The following is a 17,927-nucleotide window of genomic DNA, read 5'->3' on the forward strand; positions in this document are numbered from 1 at the left end:
GTTTTTAGTTTTAGGTTTTACATTTAAGTCTTTAATCCATTTTGATTTGAGTTTTGTATATGGTATAGGAAGGGGGTCCTGTTTCATCTGTATATGGCTAGCTAGTTATCCAAGCACCATTTATTGAACAGGGAGTCTTTTGCCCATTGCTTGTTTTTATCAACTTTGTTGAAGACCAGATTGTTGTAGGTCATTCTTAAACTGCTGGATTAAATAAGAGCACATCAACTGAGTATCCAAAGTTATTTTTTATATCTCTTATACAGAATTCGATTGGTCCACCTTTCATCATATCACTACAGAAATCAGATCCAAGTTACCATATGTGTTCAGTCAAAGGTTATTATACAGCAGTCAAAATGAATGAATTACATGCAACATGTATTAAGAACATATGAATGCAGTTACATGCAACAACATGGATTAATATAGCAAGAAAATGTTGAATAAAAAGGCAAGTTGAAGACTACATGTAGTATTATATCCTTTTTAGAATATTTAAATACAAGCAAAATTAAACAATGTTACTTAGACATACTATGTATGTGATAACACAAATGTGCAAGAACAAAATTCAGGACAATGACTACCTCAGGGAGGACAGTACGAGAAGAAAAGGAGCACACAGATCTAAATCATTGGTAATTTTCTAGTTCAGTGTTTCTCAAACTTTAATGTGCATCAGAATCACCTTAAAATCTAAATTACTGGGCCCTACGCTCAGAGTTTTCTGGTTCAGTAGGTGGGGGATGGGGCCTAAGAATATACATATCGAACAAAGTTCCAGGTGCTGCTAGTTCTGCTGCTCTGGGGACCACACTCTGAAACCACTTGTAGTTCTTAGATTGGGTTGTAGGTTCATAGCTGCTCCATTTTATTATTAAATGTATATGCTACTTAAATTAAATTAAAAAAAAGATCAAAGATGAGAGTGTGTTATGAACCAGGGATTAACATTAATTCAATTCTGGGCTCCTGAGGTTTCCTCCCCTAAAAAAAATCCTAAAGTTCCATTACTAAAAGCAAACTTGAGAAACACTATTTTAAAAGAACTTCAAGACCATTAAAAAAATTAACTATTTTTGAGAAATAAATTTGAAAATTATTCTTTATATGCACAGTGACAGCATATTGCACTCTACTTTCCTGGATCTCAATAAACTTTGGCAAGAACTTGGCAGATCACAAATCTACTTTTGTTGATTCAACAAAAACTGTTTAAAGACTTCTCTTCCATTCTCAGTTCTTATCCTCTCAAAATGCTGTAGGTAATGATTTTTCATCTTTTTTCTCTCTCCCTCCCTTACAGATTGATTTAGGCTCTGAGATAAAATTTAGGTGACATTTTAGATATCGACAGGGCATGTGCAGAGCCATACTCTGTCTTGCAGTATGCCAGCCACGGACGGGGTTTAGACAAACGGCTGAATATAAAACTCTTGCCTAGAAGCAGCTCAGCCTAGAGGGGGAAACAGATTCATAAATATAAAATTACAATCCAAAGCAGGAAACACAGTATGTTATACGAAGGCAAAGAGGTTCGTCTTCTTTCATAGCCTCTCCTAAACCCGGCAACTCTGAGCTGTTTCTCTGGCAAGCCGCCGTCCATTGGCTGCCTCTGGCGCCGCGCCTTTCGGCGTGCGGACGGCGCAGGCGCGGGCGGGGCGGGGCCGGGCGGGGAGGGCGGCGAGGGCCGGCGCTCGGGGCCGCGTTTCATTGGCTTTCCGGCCGGAAGCTGCGGCGCTAGCCGGCTGCGCAAGCGCCTCTCACACGTGCTGTCGGAACGCCGTCTCCTCCGCTTGCGGCAGGTCTGCACCATGCTGCGAACGTCCGTCCTCCGGCTGCTAGGAAGCACGGGGGCTAGTAGGCTGTCTCTCCTGGAGGACTTCGGCCCACGCTACTACAGTTCGGGCTCCCTCAGTGCCGGCGATGATGCTTGTGATGCGCGCGCCTACTTCACTACACCCATTTTCTACGTGAACGCGGCGCCGCACATCGGGCACCTGTACTCGGCACTACTGGCGGACGCCCTATACCGCCACCGTCGCCTCCGAGGTCCCAGCACGGCCGCCACGCGATTCTCCACTGGTACCGACGAGCACGGGCTGAAGATTCAGCAGGCAGCAGCTACTGCGGGCCTGGCCCCGACCGAGCTGTGCGACCGAGTCTCTGAGCAGTTCCAGCAGCTTTTCCAGGAGGCCGGTATCTCCTGCACAGATTTCATCCGCACCACGGAGGCCCGGCACCGGGTGGCTGTGCAGCACTTCTGGGGGGTGCTTAAGTCCCGCGGTCTGCTCTACAAGGGCGTCTATGAAGGTTGGTATTGCGCTTCTGACGAGTGCTTCCTGCCTGAGGCCAAGGTCACCCAGCAGCCGGGCCCATCGGGGGATTCGTTTCCTGTATCTCTCGAGAGCGGGCATCCAGTCTCCTGGACCAAGGAAGAAAACTACATTTTCAGGCTTTCCCAGTTCCGGAAGCCACTCCAGCGGTGGCTGCGGGGCAACCCTCAGGCGATCACCCCCGAACCATTTCATCACGTAGTTCTTCAGTGGCTGGACGAGGAGCTGCCCGACCTGTCCGTGTCTCGCAGAAGTAGCCACTTGCACTGGGGCATTCCGGTGCCCGGGGATGATTCGCAGACCATCTATGTATGGCTGGATGCCCTGGTCAACTACCTCACTGTAATTGGCTACCCAAATGCTGAGTTCAAATCTTGGTGGCCGGCCACCTCTCATATCATAGGTAAGGACATTCTCAAATTCCATGCTATCTATTGGCCTGCCTTCCTGTTAGGGGCCGGCATGAGCCCGCCACAGCGCATCTATGTCCATTCCCACTGGACAGTCTGTGGCCAAAAGATGTCCAAGAGCTTGGGCAACGTGGTGGATCCTAGGACTTGCCTTAACCGCTATACTGTGGATGGCTTCCGCTACTTTCTCCTTCGGCAGGGCGTCCCCAACTGGGACTGTGACTACTATGATGAAAAGGTGGTTAAGTTGCTGAACTCCGAGCTGGCAGATGCCTTGGGAGGTCTCTTGAACCGATGCACTGCCAAAAGAATAAATCCTTCTGAGACCTACCCAGCCTTCTGCACTACCTGCTTCCCTAGTGAGCCAGGGTTGGTGGGGCCGTCAGTTCGTGCTCAGGCAGAGGATTACGCTCTGGTGAGCGCAGTGGCCACTTTGCCAAAGCAGGTAGCAGAGCACTATGATAACTTCCAGATATATAAGGCTCTGGAGGCCGTGTCCAGCTGTGTCCGGCAAACTAATGGTTTTGTCCAAAGGCATGCACCATGGAAGCTGAACTGGGAGAGCCCAGTGGATGCTCCCTGGCTGGGTACTGTGCTTCATGTGGCCTTGGAATGTTTGCGAGTCTTTGGGACTTTGCTGCAGCCTGTCACCCCAAGCCTAGCTGACAAGCTGCTGTCCAGGCTGGGGGTCTCTGCCTCAGAGAGGAGTCTTGGAGAGCTCCATTTCTTGCCTCGATTCTATGGACATCCATGCCCTTTTGAAGGGAGGAGGCTGGGACCTGAAACTGGGCTTTTGTTTCCAAGACTAGACCAGTCCAGGACTTGGCTGGTGAAAGCCCACCGGACCTAGAAACTCAGTTCTTACCGGCTTGTGGTAAAAAAGCAAATGTGTTATTTTTTTATTTTTTATTTTCAGGAAAGTTATACTAGTATTTTCTTAAGTGTGGAATCAAATGAGCACATAAGCTGTGTCCCTGTGAAAAGAGGTTTGTAGCCTTTCAGGTGCCTGCTCCTATTCTTCATTTCTCTGTGACCGTTGATCACTGTCCTTTGTGCATTGTGTGTCTAAGATGTCTTTACGGGAAAGATGGGTAAGAGACAGTGTTGCTAATGCTGTTCCTTCTTTGTGCCTCCTTCCAAACCACAGTTATTTGCCCAAACTACCTCTCGTGGCTGGTTTTTCATTGGCCTGGCCTCTGCTTCTCAGGCTAATTAGTGACTCCTTTCTTTGAGGGTCAGGGTTGGAGGCCCCTTACTGGGGCTTTTACAGGGGGATCCTACTTTGTTACACATGTTGGGTTTCCTGATAAAAAGAGAGTATTTTATTAAACCCTTGAACCAGTGTCCTAGACCAGATGATTTTTGCCCATGTGTATCCCCATTTAACTTCCTACAACTAAGGCTCCCTGCTTTGTTAATAGTCCAACAGTTGGGTTGTGTAACATCACACTTCAACCGGTAGATGGCTCTAATCTCACACATTTACTTACTAAAGATTGAGGATTCAGAATATTTAGAATAAATTAGTTTTCTGCTTTCTAATTTTGCAGATCTTTACATTTTTATTGCTTTTCTTAAAATAAGGGATAGCTTTGCAACCACTATTGTTTTAATGGAAAGGAAAAAAAAACCCCAAACTTATCAGAATCCTCGTTCTTTTTCAGACTACTGAAAAATGACATTTACTCTGTTAAATGTTTAATAAGTGAATAAGTAAATATATCAAGTTGTTTATATAATAAATTATAAAACTCTTGAGGCACTTGGTATGTTAAAAATTTTAAACTTTAGTAACATTAGGTTACAGGTATGATTTAAAAATTTGTAAATAGTTCAAAAGGGCAATGTTTTCTTTATATTTCTTATAGTCTTAATTTTGTTATCCGTGTGCATAATTTACCTCATGATTTCTTTTGGTCAATCAGGATCTTTAATACAATATAGAAATTGTGTAATAGTTATTATAAATGTTAATACACAACTTTCAGGTAATTTTAACTGATTATTTCTTTTGCTCTTTTAACTTATTAAAGTTTAAAAGTTTGTAAGTACCTTATTCAGATCTGTTCTATTGCATTCGTTGAAGGTGATGGTGAAAGGAGGAACTGACCAATGCTTCAGGAATCTCAAACTGGATTTAGGAATCTCTTTAAGGCTCCATAAGAGAACATCACAGAGAAGATGTTAGCAATTTATACAGTGACTACAACATAGTAAGCCAGTTATGTCTCATAGGTGATTAGACAGCTGGGCCAAAGTTCAAAATGAGAACTTGCCTTGGAATATACATTCTAAGTATGGTAGCAAGTAGAGAGGGTCCACAATGAATTAAACTATTGCACTGGTAGTTCCCCTGGATTTATTCTAGGTGTCACCATTCAATTCCAGTTTCTGTTTATTAATCAGCAAAATGAGGAATTTTTGGTTGCTGGAATATTGCTTAGAAGGGAATGCTTGAAGGTATTCTAAAGGTGGAAGGACTGTTTCCACAAATGTTCCTTCAGACCCTTCTTATTCATAAGTCTGGGCTTTCCACATGACATGTTCAAGTTAACTGCTGGGGTTATTAGCACAGACTACTGGGGCATAGGATGTAGGAGTGTAATATCTCCTACAGGTGGATAGAGCAGAGAGTGGAAAAAGATAATATGTATTTACGTGGATGAAGGAAAACATATTTGAAAACCAGTGAGATGATAACCTCTGCCTTTGAAGTGCTCTTATAGCAGTGTTACAGTTCCTACCATGGATGGAGACAGTGTCTTCTACTTGAATGATCTTTCCTATAGCCTAGTGCTGGTCAATACAATCGACCTTTGCTTGCTGGAGGGTGTCAATGGAGTTCTTTTAGTGCAGTCTGTCATTTGTGCAGGCACTTAGCTGGCTACCTGGATATTTGTGATACTGGAGGACACAAGAACATAGGGGAACCAGATAGGACAGGGCGTAATTGTTAGAAAGACAGGATATTTTATTTATTTATTTATTTATTTATTTTTGTGTGAGCAATAAAGCTTTTTAATCACCTGGGTGCAGGCGGGCTGAGTCGGAAAAGAGAGTCAGCGAAGGGAGATAGGGGTGGGGCCATTTTATAGGATTTGGGTAGGTAAAGGAAAATTACAGTCAAAGGGGGTTGTTCTCTGGCGGGCAGGGGTGGGGGTCACAAGGTGCTCAGTGGGGGAGCTTCTGAACCAGGATGAGCCAGGAAAAGGAATTTCACAAGGTAATATCATCAATTAAGGCAGGAACAGCCCATTTTCACTTCTTTTGTGGTGGAATGTCATCAGTTAAGGCAGGAACAGCCCATTTTCACTTCTTTTGTGGTGGAATGTCATCAGTTAAGGCAGGAACTGACCATCTGGATGTGTACGTGTAGGTCACAGGGGATACGATGGCTTAGCTTTGGCGCAGAGGCCTGACTTTCCAAAGACAGGATATTTTAAATGGAGGAATGTGTGGTAAGTTGGATCTGACTTCTGCGGTGATCCTGAAGATGAACCAGTTGGATTCTCTATAGGAGGCACAATAGATACAGCAAATATTCTTTGAATAATTAGTGATGTGTTTGAGTTGGTCCAGCAGTTTAAGAATAGCAAATGGAGAATACGTGAAAACTGGAGGGGATGTACTTCCAAGAGGGGGCATCCTAACCACTTCTGGTAGAAGATGATACACTTGTAGAATTCCCTACTCTAGCACCGTTAATACTTTTATCTGGCATTTTCTGGATTCCTTCGCCAGAAAGTAACTGTCTTCCAAATACTATCCTTGAAGTCCTCAAATATTCATTTTGGTGTGTTCCTGGAAGCAGTATTGCAGGAGGTGATAGACCACTGCCTAGATCAGGTATTCATGGATGTCACATTAGGAGAGTAATAAAAAGACGTCAACTCACTCAGCAGACTATAATCCTCTCTGTGAAGTCATGTGAGAAGTGGGCAATGCACATTTTAAGTGGCCCCATTATATACTGGAGGGCTGTTACACAAGTGAACTCATAGATTAGACAGAAGACCTATGGCTATAAGAAGGAGCATGAGAAATAGATATAATCTCTGATTTTATTGAAACCTCAGTTTATTCTGCATGTAGACCTCATTATTTCTCTTAAGAATCTGTGGACTTTGTAGGGGCTATGAACAGCCCAATAAATTGAATATGAAGTTGATGTCAGAGTACTTAAGAAGGGCCTAGGCTGGAACATGGGCCCTGGGACACTGGTCTTCCCCCTTCCCCCCACCCCCCAAGGTGGTTGTACCTGTGATTGGGACTTAGCTCTTTAGCTCTGGGAAATGTCAAAACTGAAGTGAAACCAGTAGTTGGTCAGGTTGTGAGCCCTCAATGAGGATGACATCATCATGAAGTGAGACCTGGAGTGCTGGTGGGTCCTTGCCTTGTCTTTTGTCAGAAAGTGAATATCAATGGACCTAAAAGGGTGTAGACATATTGACAGATTATTGACAGATTATTATTATTATTATACATATTATTATACGTATAATAATATGTATGATATTATACATATTATATAATATGTATTATTATATAATATATATAATATATAATATGTATATTATACATAATATATATAATATATAATATGTATATTATACATATTATACATATTATACATATGTATATGTATTATATTATATAATATGTATATATTATACATATTATATAATATGTATATATTATACATATATAATATGTATAATATATATAATATTATACATATTATTGTCAATATGTAGACATATTGACAGATTCTAGAAGAAAGCCCTTGAGTCTCTTGGAAAACTAAGATAGTATAATATATGTTATTTCAACACAACAAAACTCACCCTGCCACTTCCTCTTGCAGGAAGTTTGGAGAGGATTGGTTAACTCTTATCAAGAGGAACACACCAAATTTGGAGGTTAATAACAGTTAACAACCAAGTTAATTAAGGTTAATGGGAATTTTAACCTTTTAGGAAGAGTATCTTATTCTTTCTGGAGACAGGACAGGAGAAGCCCTGGTTAAACTTCCTTCCTATGTCACCAATAACTACTTTGAGCAGAGGGGAAGGGACTAACCAATTTAGAGGTGAAATTAGCTGCTTCTCTTTAGTAGGTAGTCTTGGGTTACCCAGAATAGATCCTCTGAATTAAAGGAACTACCTAGCAGGAAACAGTTGGCCATATTTAAATAGTTTGTTTAGGATTGTATCACATTAGTTTCCACTTTTCACGATGAGGGAAGGGAACTAGAAGGAACTACACACCAACAGGATCTTCCTATGGCCCCGACAGCTAGAAATAATATATCCTCTACCATGCCTCTTCTGATGAGTACCACTTGGGAGGTTCAGCCATACTTGGATGTTCACCAAGGTAAGCAAGGCATAGTACATATGTTTCATCCTTGGCCTTGAGCTGAATTGTACCCCCTTAGCTAATGGCACAGTTTACTCACCATGGATTTTAAAGTCCACTGCTCCTCACTTAAGAACAGGATGGTGTGAGATGTCAAGATGTTTCAGGAAACCAAGTGTGCCATCTGCAAGAAGAAAATTATAGCTCCAAGGAGAGATGAGCCCTGCCCTCGAGTCACTTCTGGATGAAACATCTGCAGAGGGCCTGACTCACTGGGTAAGCTGAAGGGACAGACCCAGGAATAACTATGGAAATGGAGGATGCCTTTCTTAGATTATGATGTGGGAGAAATGGTACTAACACCTCCGTGCTACTGCTGTTAAGGCCATGACTTGTACATGTACCCCTCATTAGTTGAGAATCAATTGTTTATGGGATTTAACATGATGATGAAGCTTCAAAAACTAGATAATGATTATTATAGGTTGATATCATCATACTATTCTCTTAATACATTCCATAAAAATATGACCAATTACACATTTTTTCCTGATTGTATATTTTTGGAACACATTAAATAAAATAGCTTCAGTAGTTTGGCTTTCTTTGAAACCAGTCTAGAAGCTTCTATTGGTTAAAAAGCTATAGATATTAAAAATATAAAGTTAATAAACATGGTATACATCTTAGATTAATCACAAAATAATACAAATGGAATGTATTTCTTTCAAGCCAGATGAAAAGAGAAGTGAAAGAAAACAATCCAACAGAAGCCAGGAAGGAACAATGCAATAGAAGACAGGTAGGAGAAAAAAGAGGCAAAGAAAAAGGAAAAATATTGTAAATAGAAAGCCCAAAATAAAATGGCAGAAATAAATACAAATATGTCAGTAATTGTAATAAAATAAAACTTCATGAGTCTTCTGTCAAGACAAAACTATTCAAAATTCAATTTAAAAAGCAATATATGTAGTTAAAAGGGATATATACTTAAACATAGAAGAAACTAAGAAATATGAAGAAACACTAGGCATATATTAACCAAAAGAAAGCTGGTGTAGCAATATTAATATTACATAATCTATACTAGGGGGAAACCATTACTAAAAAGGTGGAATTTAATATAAAAGGAGTAATGCACCAAGTTACAATTATAAACTTGTATGACCTAACCACATAGCCTCAAAATGTAAAAAGCTAAGATTGAAAATTACAAGAAATGTTCAAGTCTATAAAAAAAAAAAAGGCCCACAGGGTAAAAGTATAACAACTCATACTAGACATTAGCATTTCAGTCTTTAATGCTTACTACTAAGTGTACCATCACTGCTAAATGTAGGAAAAAAAATTATGGCAGTCAAGGTTTTGTGACTCTAAAACTTTGTCTTTTTCCATCTATACCTGTGTGAAAATAACAGCTTGCTTTTTGAATATAACTGTCAGCCAAATATACCTATTCAGTAAGTCCTCTCTGGGTTACTAAAAGGGGGGAATCACATGGCCATAATTTTGCCAAATTTTCTGTTAGTTCAGTAATAAGTTGAGGGGAGAGAACAGAACAGTTCTGTATTCCTTATTTGTGTTCTCTCATTTATTTTTCCCTTGAGGTATTCAGCGCCTTAAGGTACTCTTCTTGTGTTTAACCCATTTATGCCTGAGGTTGCAATTTTTTGAATTTTTGCAATCAGACCTTGGCAAAGACCTTGAGCAGGATATAAAATAACCCCCACATGCTTGGCGTTCCAATAATGGAACTCTAGGTATAAATGGGCTAATGAGAAACGGAGGTACAGAGATTAAGCAACTTGGCTAGGGTTATACAGCTTGTAAAACAGGAGAGCCTGGGACTCAATCTTGTGTTAATGCCAAAGCCTTAGCACCACCTTTAGTACCAACACCACAATCAGTCAATATGTATATACTGAGGGCATTGTTTTAAGTATTGTGGGGAAGAGGAAGTAGTATAATGAAATTTAAAGATCTGAAGATGAAAAGTCCAAATAAGAACCTTGAACTGAAATACATCAGTTAGTGTTTCAAGATGAGGAATCTGTTTGTTGATAGCCAGATTATGAAACTGATGAGTACCAAAATAGAAATTCAGAAAAATATACTTACCTTTATCATGAAATATGGTATATTTCACTTTTGCTTTTAGTATTTTCTTTTATATCCTAAACCTGCTTATGTGTGCTGTGCAAATTGTTAAAATTTTAAATAACTGTATAGTCCCTATTTTTGTTTGTCCATGTTTTCTTATTTTGTTTCTTTTTTTTTTTTTTTTTTTTTTTGAGACGGAGTCTTGCTTTGTCGCCCAGGCTGGAGTGCAGTGGCGCGATCTCGGCTCACTGCAAGCTCCACCTCCCGGGTTCACGCCATTCTCCTGCCTCAGCCTCCCTAGTAGCTGGGACTACAGGCGCCCACTACCACGCCCGGCTAATTTTTTGTATTTTTAGTAGAGATGGGGTTTCACCGTGTTAGCCAGGATGGTCTCGATCTCCTGACCTCGTGATCCGCCCGCCTCGGCCTCCCAAAGTGCTGGGATTACAGGCGTGAGCCACCGCACCCGGCCTATTTTGTTTCTTAATTTTAGAATGATGTTCCAATTTCTAGAATCCAGCAGTTCTCTAAGTGAAAGTATATAGTCATAAATTCATGAATCTAAGTATTTTTTAATGATATTTTACTAATTATTTAAATATACATTTATCTCTGAACATGAAAACATCAACATTCAAAAGTTTTATTTGAATTAACTATTATAGTGACAAAGCCAGATAATTTTATTAGAGGCCACAAACACTGAAACTTTTTCATACATACAGTTTTAATACAAATGAACTTATTAATATGACATCCACTTATTAACAATGTAAGTTCTATGAATTTATCGAACATTTATTACTGTATTCTTATATCTTTCCTAACAAGCCTGCAGAAACCAGATTAAATATCCTTGACTGTGGTTATTACCAAAGCAAATACCACCCTGTTAGCTAAAATGCCACAGATTGGATAATTCCTGGTAAATTAAGCACCTCATATCACAGTTGAGATAAGCTCTTATACCCCCAAACTAAGAGACTTTACTATGAATTGCATAATGAATACACAATGCTGTATTTTACATTTTTTCTGAAGTGTAGCTATTTCGTTGGACATGATGTGTCTTTGAAGAAATGTGTTGAATCTTATTTTTATATAGGCTCTTAGCTATCATCTAAAATGTATTAAAAAAATCAAAAGGCATTAAAGTTCTTGCTAACTTGGAAGGCCAGGAAGACCTATATTTTTATTCCATGTTTAAATAATTTTTTTCAGGATTCTATCTAAATGCAAGCAGTATAGTCCCACAGCAAAGCATGATGGGTGCTTTTTCAGTTTTTTTTTTTGGTATGGCAGGTTACGACTTTTTGACAGAATCAGATTGATAGATCATACAAAATGTCCTGGGTAGCATATTTTAGATTACCTTTAAAACTCACTTAAGGAATTTATAAAGGCTTTCTCTTTTTTTTTTTTTTTGAGGTGAAGTCTCATTCTGCCGCCTAGGCTGGAGGGCAGTGGCGTGATCTCGGCTCACTGCAACCTCTGTCCCCCGAGTTCAAGCAATTCTCCTGCCTCAGCCTCCCGAGTAGCTGGGATTATAGCCACCTGCCACCGTGCCTGGCTAATTTTTGTAGTTTTAGTAGAGACGGGGTTTCACCATCTTGGCCAGGCTGGTCTTGAACTCCTGACCTCGTAAGGTAAGAAAGGCCTCTCAAAGTGCTGGGATTACAGGTGTGAGCCACTGCTCCCGGCTTATAAAGGCTTTCGTAAAGAGTCTTCAATTTTGGTAAATTGAAGTTACTGCATTAATTTTTTACATTTAAATTTCTATAAAATTTATTTTACAGAAACATCCTATATTTTATATAAAAAGCAAAACAGTACTGAGTTCTGTTTGATTTTATAAGTAATTACTGGAACATTATATCAAGTTAAAATGTGTGAGAAGCCTATTGATTTATAGAATAAAATTATAAGTACTAACATAAGCAAATTTTTGAAAATATATATGGTTAATTGCATGAAAGCTGATGATTGCATTTTTGTGCCATTTTAAGAGTTGAAAAAAGTATTTTTTGGCTTGGCTATAAAGGAAATATTTTTAACATTCATTGTGATATTGTTTGACCTACTACAAACAATAATAATAGTCCTCAAAATAGTAAGTTTTTTCTTATTTAAATGTTATGTACATAAAAATCAGCCTCTAGAAGGTAGTTAATTCATAACAAATTTTAAATAAAACACTTTTGGTTGTAACTGATGTCCTAAAATTAGTTTTTTAGCTTAAGGAGAATATGTAGCACTTCTTTCTTTTTCCGTAATCCATGGAGATGATCTAAAAGTGGAGCTATCAGCACTGGGGCATAAAACCAATATAAATGTATAACTGTGTAGCTATTGTAAAAATTGAAATCAGTATGATATCAGTTAGAAAAACATAGGAAAAATAGTGAAATCTTATTGCTTAACACAGAGTAGAGAGAAGGGGACTACCCAAGTTAAACCAAGTTATCGAAACTCATCCTTGGTACGTTGGTTGAAGCAGATGTTTAAATATTCAGTATATGAAGGTAGGTAGGTGAGTCTGAGCTCAAGAGTTTTAAACAAATTGTCTAAACAGCTAGGGCATAAGCATGAAAATCTATTTGGTAAACATAGGATTGTTGCTGCATTTATTTTCATTTTTCCTTAGACATAAGGAAATAGACAACATTAGGATATTAAATATGTTACTTTAATTGAAAGCTATTCTCACAGACAGTTGGAAATAGCCTGAATAAAACAATGCTAACAGGTTAACTGAAGTCAGTATGTGGGTACCTATATAGGGCAGGAAAAATTTATACGTATTAGTATCTTTTAAAATACTATGCGTAATAGTTCAGATACTAATAAGGATTTTAGGAAATTTCTTTTATGTGTTGCTACAAATATATAAATGAATATTGTGTAGCTTTATTTTGGTATCAAAATTAGACATGTTAAAAGCAAAGATCCTGAGTGTGATTAGCAATTAATACACATTGTATTAAAATCATCTCAAATTGTTAAAGAATACTTTAAAATTATCATCCTTTAGATGTTTTCTCCAAAACATCAAAGGAAAAAAAGGTATGCTTTTTAGGCAATACTTTTTATAGTAATGAAACGTTTATATACTATCATTGTGTTGTTTCACAGCTATATGAGGTTAAAGATGAAAGTTTAGTCTCGGTATCTTCATTCATTTTTATACCATGATTTATAAAAATGATGTTGATAATTAAAAGTTAAAGCATTGATCTTTTGTAGTTATTAAAGGTATTTTTGCTATCATGGATATGTTATATTACAAAATAAGAGCCAAATATCACAATTTAAGCAGAGTAAGTTTTTTGGGGGGAATACATTAATAAATATTCCTACCATCTCTGTTCTTCTGTACTTTATAGTTTGGAGTGAGAAATAAAGTAATATATAATATGTGTAGAACTGAACGAAAGTAATGTGGAAGCACATCAATATATTTTGGTAAAGAGCCAATTGCCTAAAATAAATTAGCTAAGAAAAACACTTCGATATCAATCTTTCTTGAACTAATATACAATGACTCTCAGACTCTTAAAATTTACAGATGGTGTGGAACAAAAATGCCTTGTTGTACACTTGAATAAGCCTGAATAATAAACATAGGATTAACATGTATGCTGAAAACATCAGACAAGCTGGATATGAAATAGATTGTTTCACGATATTTTGACTAGTGCTCTAATAACACTCTACTGGGCTTGTTCTACCCAGCATGTTACTTTAAAAATAACTGGCTGGGCGCGGTGGCTCATGTCTGTAATCCTAGCACTTTGGGAGGCCGAGGCAGGTGGATCACGAGGTCAGGAGATAGAGACTATCCTGGCTAACACGGTGAAACCCCGTCTCTACTAAAAATACAAAAAAATTAGCTGGGCCTGGTGGCGGGCGCCTGTAGTCCCAGCTACTCGGGAGGCTGAGGCAGGAGAATGGCATGAACCCGGGAGTTGGAGCTTGCAGTGAGCCGAGATGGCACCACTGCACTCCAGCCTGTGCAACAGAGCGAGACTCAGTCTCAAAAAAAAAATGAAAAATAAAAATAAATTAAAAAAAATAAAAAATAAATAAAAATAACTGCAGAACTCAGGCCTGTAATCCCAGCACTTTGGGAGGCTGAGGTGGGTGGATCACGTGAGATCAGGAGTTTGAGACCAGCCTTGCCAACATGGTGAAACCCTGTCTCTATTAAAAATACAAAATTAGCTGGGCGTGGTGGCAGGCGCCTGTAATCCTAGCTACTCGGGAGGCTGAGGCAGGAGAATTGCTTGAACCCGGGAGGCAGAGGTTGCAGTGAGCCAAGATGGCGGCATTGCAATCCAGCCTGGGGGACAAGGCTGAGACTTCATATCACAACAAAACAAAAGAAAAAACCAAAACAGAACAAAAAAACTGTAGGAAAAAAAATTAAATAGTTGGAGTGGCCTTAGGGTGTGCCAAAATATTCTTTAATATAACTATGCCATTACATTTTATTCCTTAATCTAAATATTTGAGCTCAGAAACATTAGCACATTATCTTTTATGACAAGGTAAAATAAAATCACCTAAAGTTATTATTGGGTTATCTTCCTAATATTATGAGAAGATTTTTTGTATATAATTCTTATTCTTGCCCAACAGAAGTACAAATCAACTTTAGATCTTAGAATGGATGTGAAATTAAAATAGTAAAATCCTAGTATTTCCTCGTATTGTGCAATCGAATTTTATTAAAGGCCAGAATAAATTTTCATGTAGTCAATGTAAATGTTGCTTATTTATGTAACTTTTTATTGTTTTATTAATCTAATCTTCTCTAAAAGGAGTATAATGTTTTTACAGAAGAAAGTTGGGATATATATTAAACAGGCAATATTTAAAGAAAAGTTACTGTGGCAATTATTTAATTTTAAAATGTTCTAGTTAGAGTGGCATTTGTTAATTGTAAAAAGCTTCTCTAATTCTGTAAAAGCACGCAATCATAGCTTCTTTGTATTTAAAAGGTGAAATATGCGCGGTGGCTCAACGCCTGTAATCCCAGCATTTTGGGAGACCAGGTGGGCGGATCACGAGGTCAGGAGGTCGGGACCATCCTGGCTAACACGCTGAAACCCCGTCACTACTAAAAATACAAAAAATTAGCCGGGAGTAGTGGCGGGCGCCTGTAGTCCCAGCTACTCGGGAGGCTGAGGCAGGAGAAGGGCGTGAACGAACCTGGGAGGTGGAGCTTGCAGTGAGCCGAGATTGCGCCCTTGCACTCCGGCCTGGGCTACAGAGCCAGACTCCGTCTCAAAAAAAAAAAAAACAAAAACAAAAGATGCCATAAGGAATAAGGATCTTTATACTTCACGTATGGATGGCAAAAGAGGGCCAAAAATAGATATGGACATAATCCAGATAATCATTAAGTATATTTAAGAATAGTGTAAACTTTGGCCATTGTAATTGGTATAAAATAAAAATATGACAGATTTCTGGATATTTTATATATATACAGATTATATTTTATAGATACTAATGTTTGCCAACATTTCTAATATAAACTTAGAGTTCGAAATGTTTCATCAAAACATTTAATACATGTAAAATATATACAAAGTTAAATACAGTAAAATCAAAATAATGTGGAAACTAGAATCTACTTGACATATCTCCCTAGCAAGATAGTGTTTTTTTTTTCGACTGTACTATATTATACAAATGGCCTGTTGCTACACATATTCTGTACATGCCATGGTTATGTCTACAAATATGGAACAGCTGGAATAAAATGGAAAAATCTAAACACCAAAGATGTTTGTACGTGGTTGTATATGAAATTATCATGTTGACAAAATAGCCAGATAATAACTAAATTTTTCAAACTCAAGATTTTTGTTGTCTTATAGGTGTAACCTTTGTTCTATTTGTTACAGATTATAAGTCTATGTTACTTAAGTGTGTGAATGAATAAAGGAAACATTTAGTTTATCCTGCATCTCCAATGTTCTGGTTACTAAGATTTCTTTAATTCTCTTAAAAAAGCAAAAACATTTAACCTTAAGCACATCCAAACCCTCATATTTGTTACCAGATCACATATGGGGCTAGTTGTTTTTTATTATTGGACAAAATAGTTATCCAAGATTCTGTTTAACAGAATCAGCAGAGGAAGGTGGAGTAAGAATTGAATCCTCTGCTCTGAAATCTTTTCTAGGATGAAGATGTGGGCTTTGAGAATATCAAGGTTTCAAACCTAGACAAAGGCTGAGAAAAGCTTCTCACAGAATGTAACCTTGGTTCCGATTAAGACATTTAAAGAAAATTAAGGTTTAATGCATTTTAAATAGCTCTAATTTTATAATTACTTGGGAAAGATTTAAAAAATCAGATTAACTGGGCCTGGATTCTGCAGAGAGAAGGTGTGTTTTAGGAAATTCCCACTAGAAAAAGTCTCATAACCTGCTGCTGGACAAGGAGGCATTCTAGGGCTATAAAAAGAGACTCACTTCAAGGGATCTGAGGCCACATCCAGTGGTATTTCTAAATTATTAGGTTATGCTTTCTTTGTATCATCCCTGAACTTTGGTAAAGATTTGTTGAAAAAAGATTTATGAACTATGATATACAACATTAAGATGAGATCCGATAGGTAATAAAGCAACTATCCAGAGAAAATCAGAGAATTATTAATATACTACTTCATGTTAATAGAGTAACATCCCGTTAAAACATGCAATGAATAGACTCTGTGTCCCAACAAATGATTTTTATTCGATCCACTGCTGAACATAAGGATCCTTTGAGATATTGTTTTGCTCAAGAAACTGAGAATAGGAAATTTCAGTTAAGGCATCCATAATAAATAAATGCTTACTTCAGGAGTCAAGATGTAACCAAATCCTTTTACCTAAAAATCTTGTAATTTTCCCTGCCTGCTTTAAGTGATTTGAGTTGTGATTGAAGAAGAATGCAAGCATCAAGGAGGTGGGGTTAACTTCATAAAGATGAACACAACTTTTGAAGTAGCACTTAGGCCAAATCAACTGCCTGGCCTGCATCTAATAACAGAAATTTAATACTAAGTGTTCTGTTAGTTTTTCCAAAAACTTAACTAGGGACTTATATAGTTAAGGGAAATGAGCTAAAGATTCTAAGGTAACAGGCAAAATTTTTGTAAAGAGGTATATTTGATTATATATTGTAATTTCCATGATTTAGGAACGTAGGCCTCTCTGCTGACTTACCAAAACATTGAGCATGTCTATCAACAACCAATTTGCCACTGCTGAAATAGGTAAGTATCAGGAGTAAGTAATAAAAACAATGGATAATTTCTCATGGCATATAAGACCTAGATAACTCTAGGGTCAAGTGTTTTAAATTGTGCAATTACACAGAGTTTATTCTTATCAAGTATCTTAAAGCAATATGAATAAGCTTTCTGTGTAAATGCACAATTATCACTTGTGAAGTTATAAAATAGTCTTCCAACTAGGAAAGAAACACATTTATGATGTATTTTAATAATAAGTTAAAGGTGGTTTATCGAAATCAGTGTTGTGAAAAAAATTCACTCCAATGACATCAGACTATATTTAACCTTAGGCACTGTTATAATTTTTGAGCTAAAAATACTTCAGTGGACAATTATGATAATGACCCATTTACCTTAGAGACACATCCAAGTTTTATCAGTATAAAAAGTCTGGTACCTGTCATTAGGATGTAAAAAGGAAAACTA

The 17,927-nt window shown here is 38.0% G+C and overlaps 2 protein-coding genes across 2 annotated transcripts in view; one reads left to right on the forward strand and one right to left on the reverse strand.

The window, feature by feature from the left end:
• Positions 1–217: 217 nt before the first annotated feature.
• Positions 218–4,805, forward strand: MARS2 (methionyl-tRNA synthetase 2, mitochondrial). Its single transcript, XM_004033002.4, has one exon. The coding sequence runs from the start codon at positions 1,818–1,820 to the stop codon at positions 3,597–3,599; it is 1,782 nt and encodes a 593-aa protein (XP_004033050.1). The 5' UTR covers positions 218–1,817; the 3' UTR covers positions 3,600–4,805.
• Positions 4,806–5,803: 998 nt separating this feature from the next.
• The window catches only part of BOLL (boule homolog, RNA binding protein), a 133,541-nt gene continuing 121,417 nt past the window's right edge, over positions 5,804–17,927 (reverse strand). Inside the window, exons 12-14 of the transcript XR_002005038.4 lie at positions 8,208–8,291; positions 7,008–7,176; positions 5,804–6,260 (exon numbers count right to left, since the gene is read on the reverse strand). The gene's annotated coding sequence lies outside the window, so the exon portion shown is untranslated. The remainder of the gene's footprint in view (positions 6,261–7,007; positions 7,177–8,207; positions 8,292–17,927) is intronic.

The sequence above is a fragment of the Gorilla gorilla genome, chromosome 11 (genome assembly GCF_029281585.2).
Source record: "Gorilla gorilla gorilla isolate KB3781 chromosome 11, NHGRI_mGorGor1-v2.1_pri, whole genome shotgun sequence".
Taxonomy (NCBI): Eukaryota; Metazoa; Chordata; class Mammalia; order Primates; family Hominidae; genus Gorilla; species Gorilla gorilla.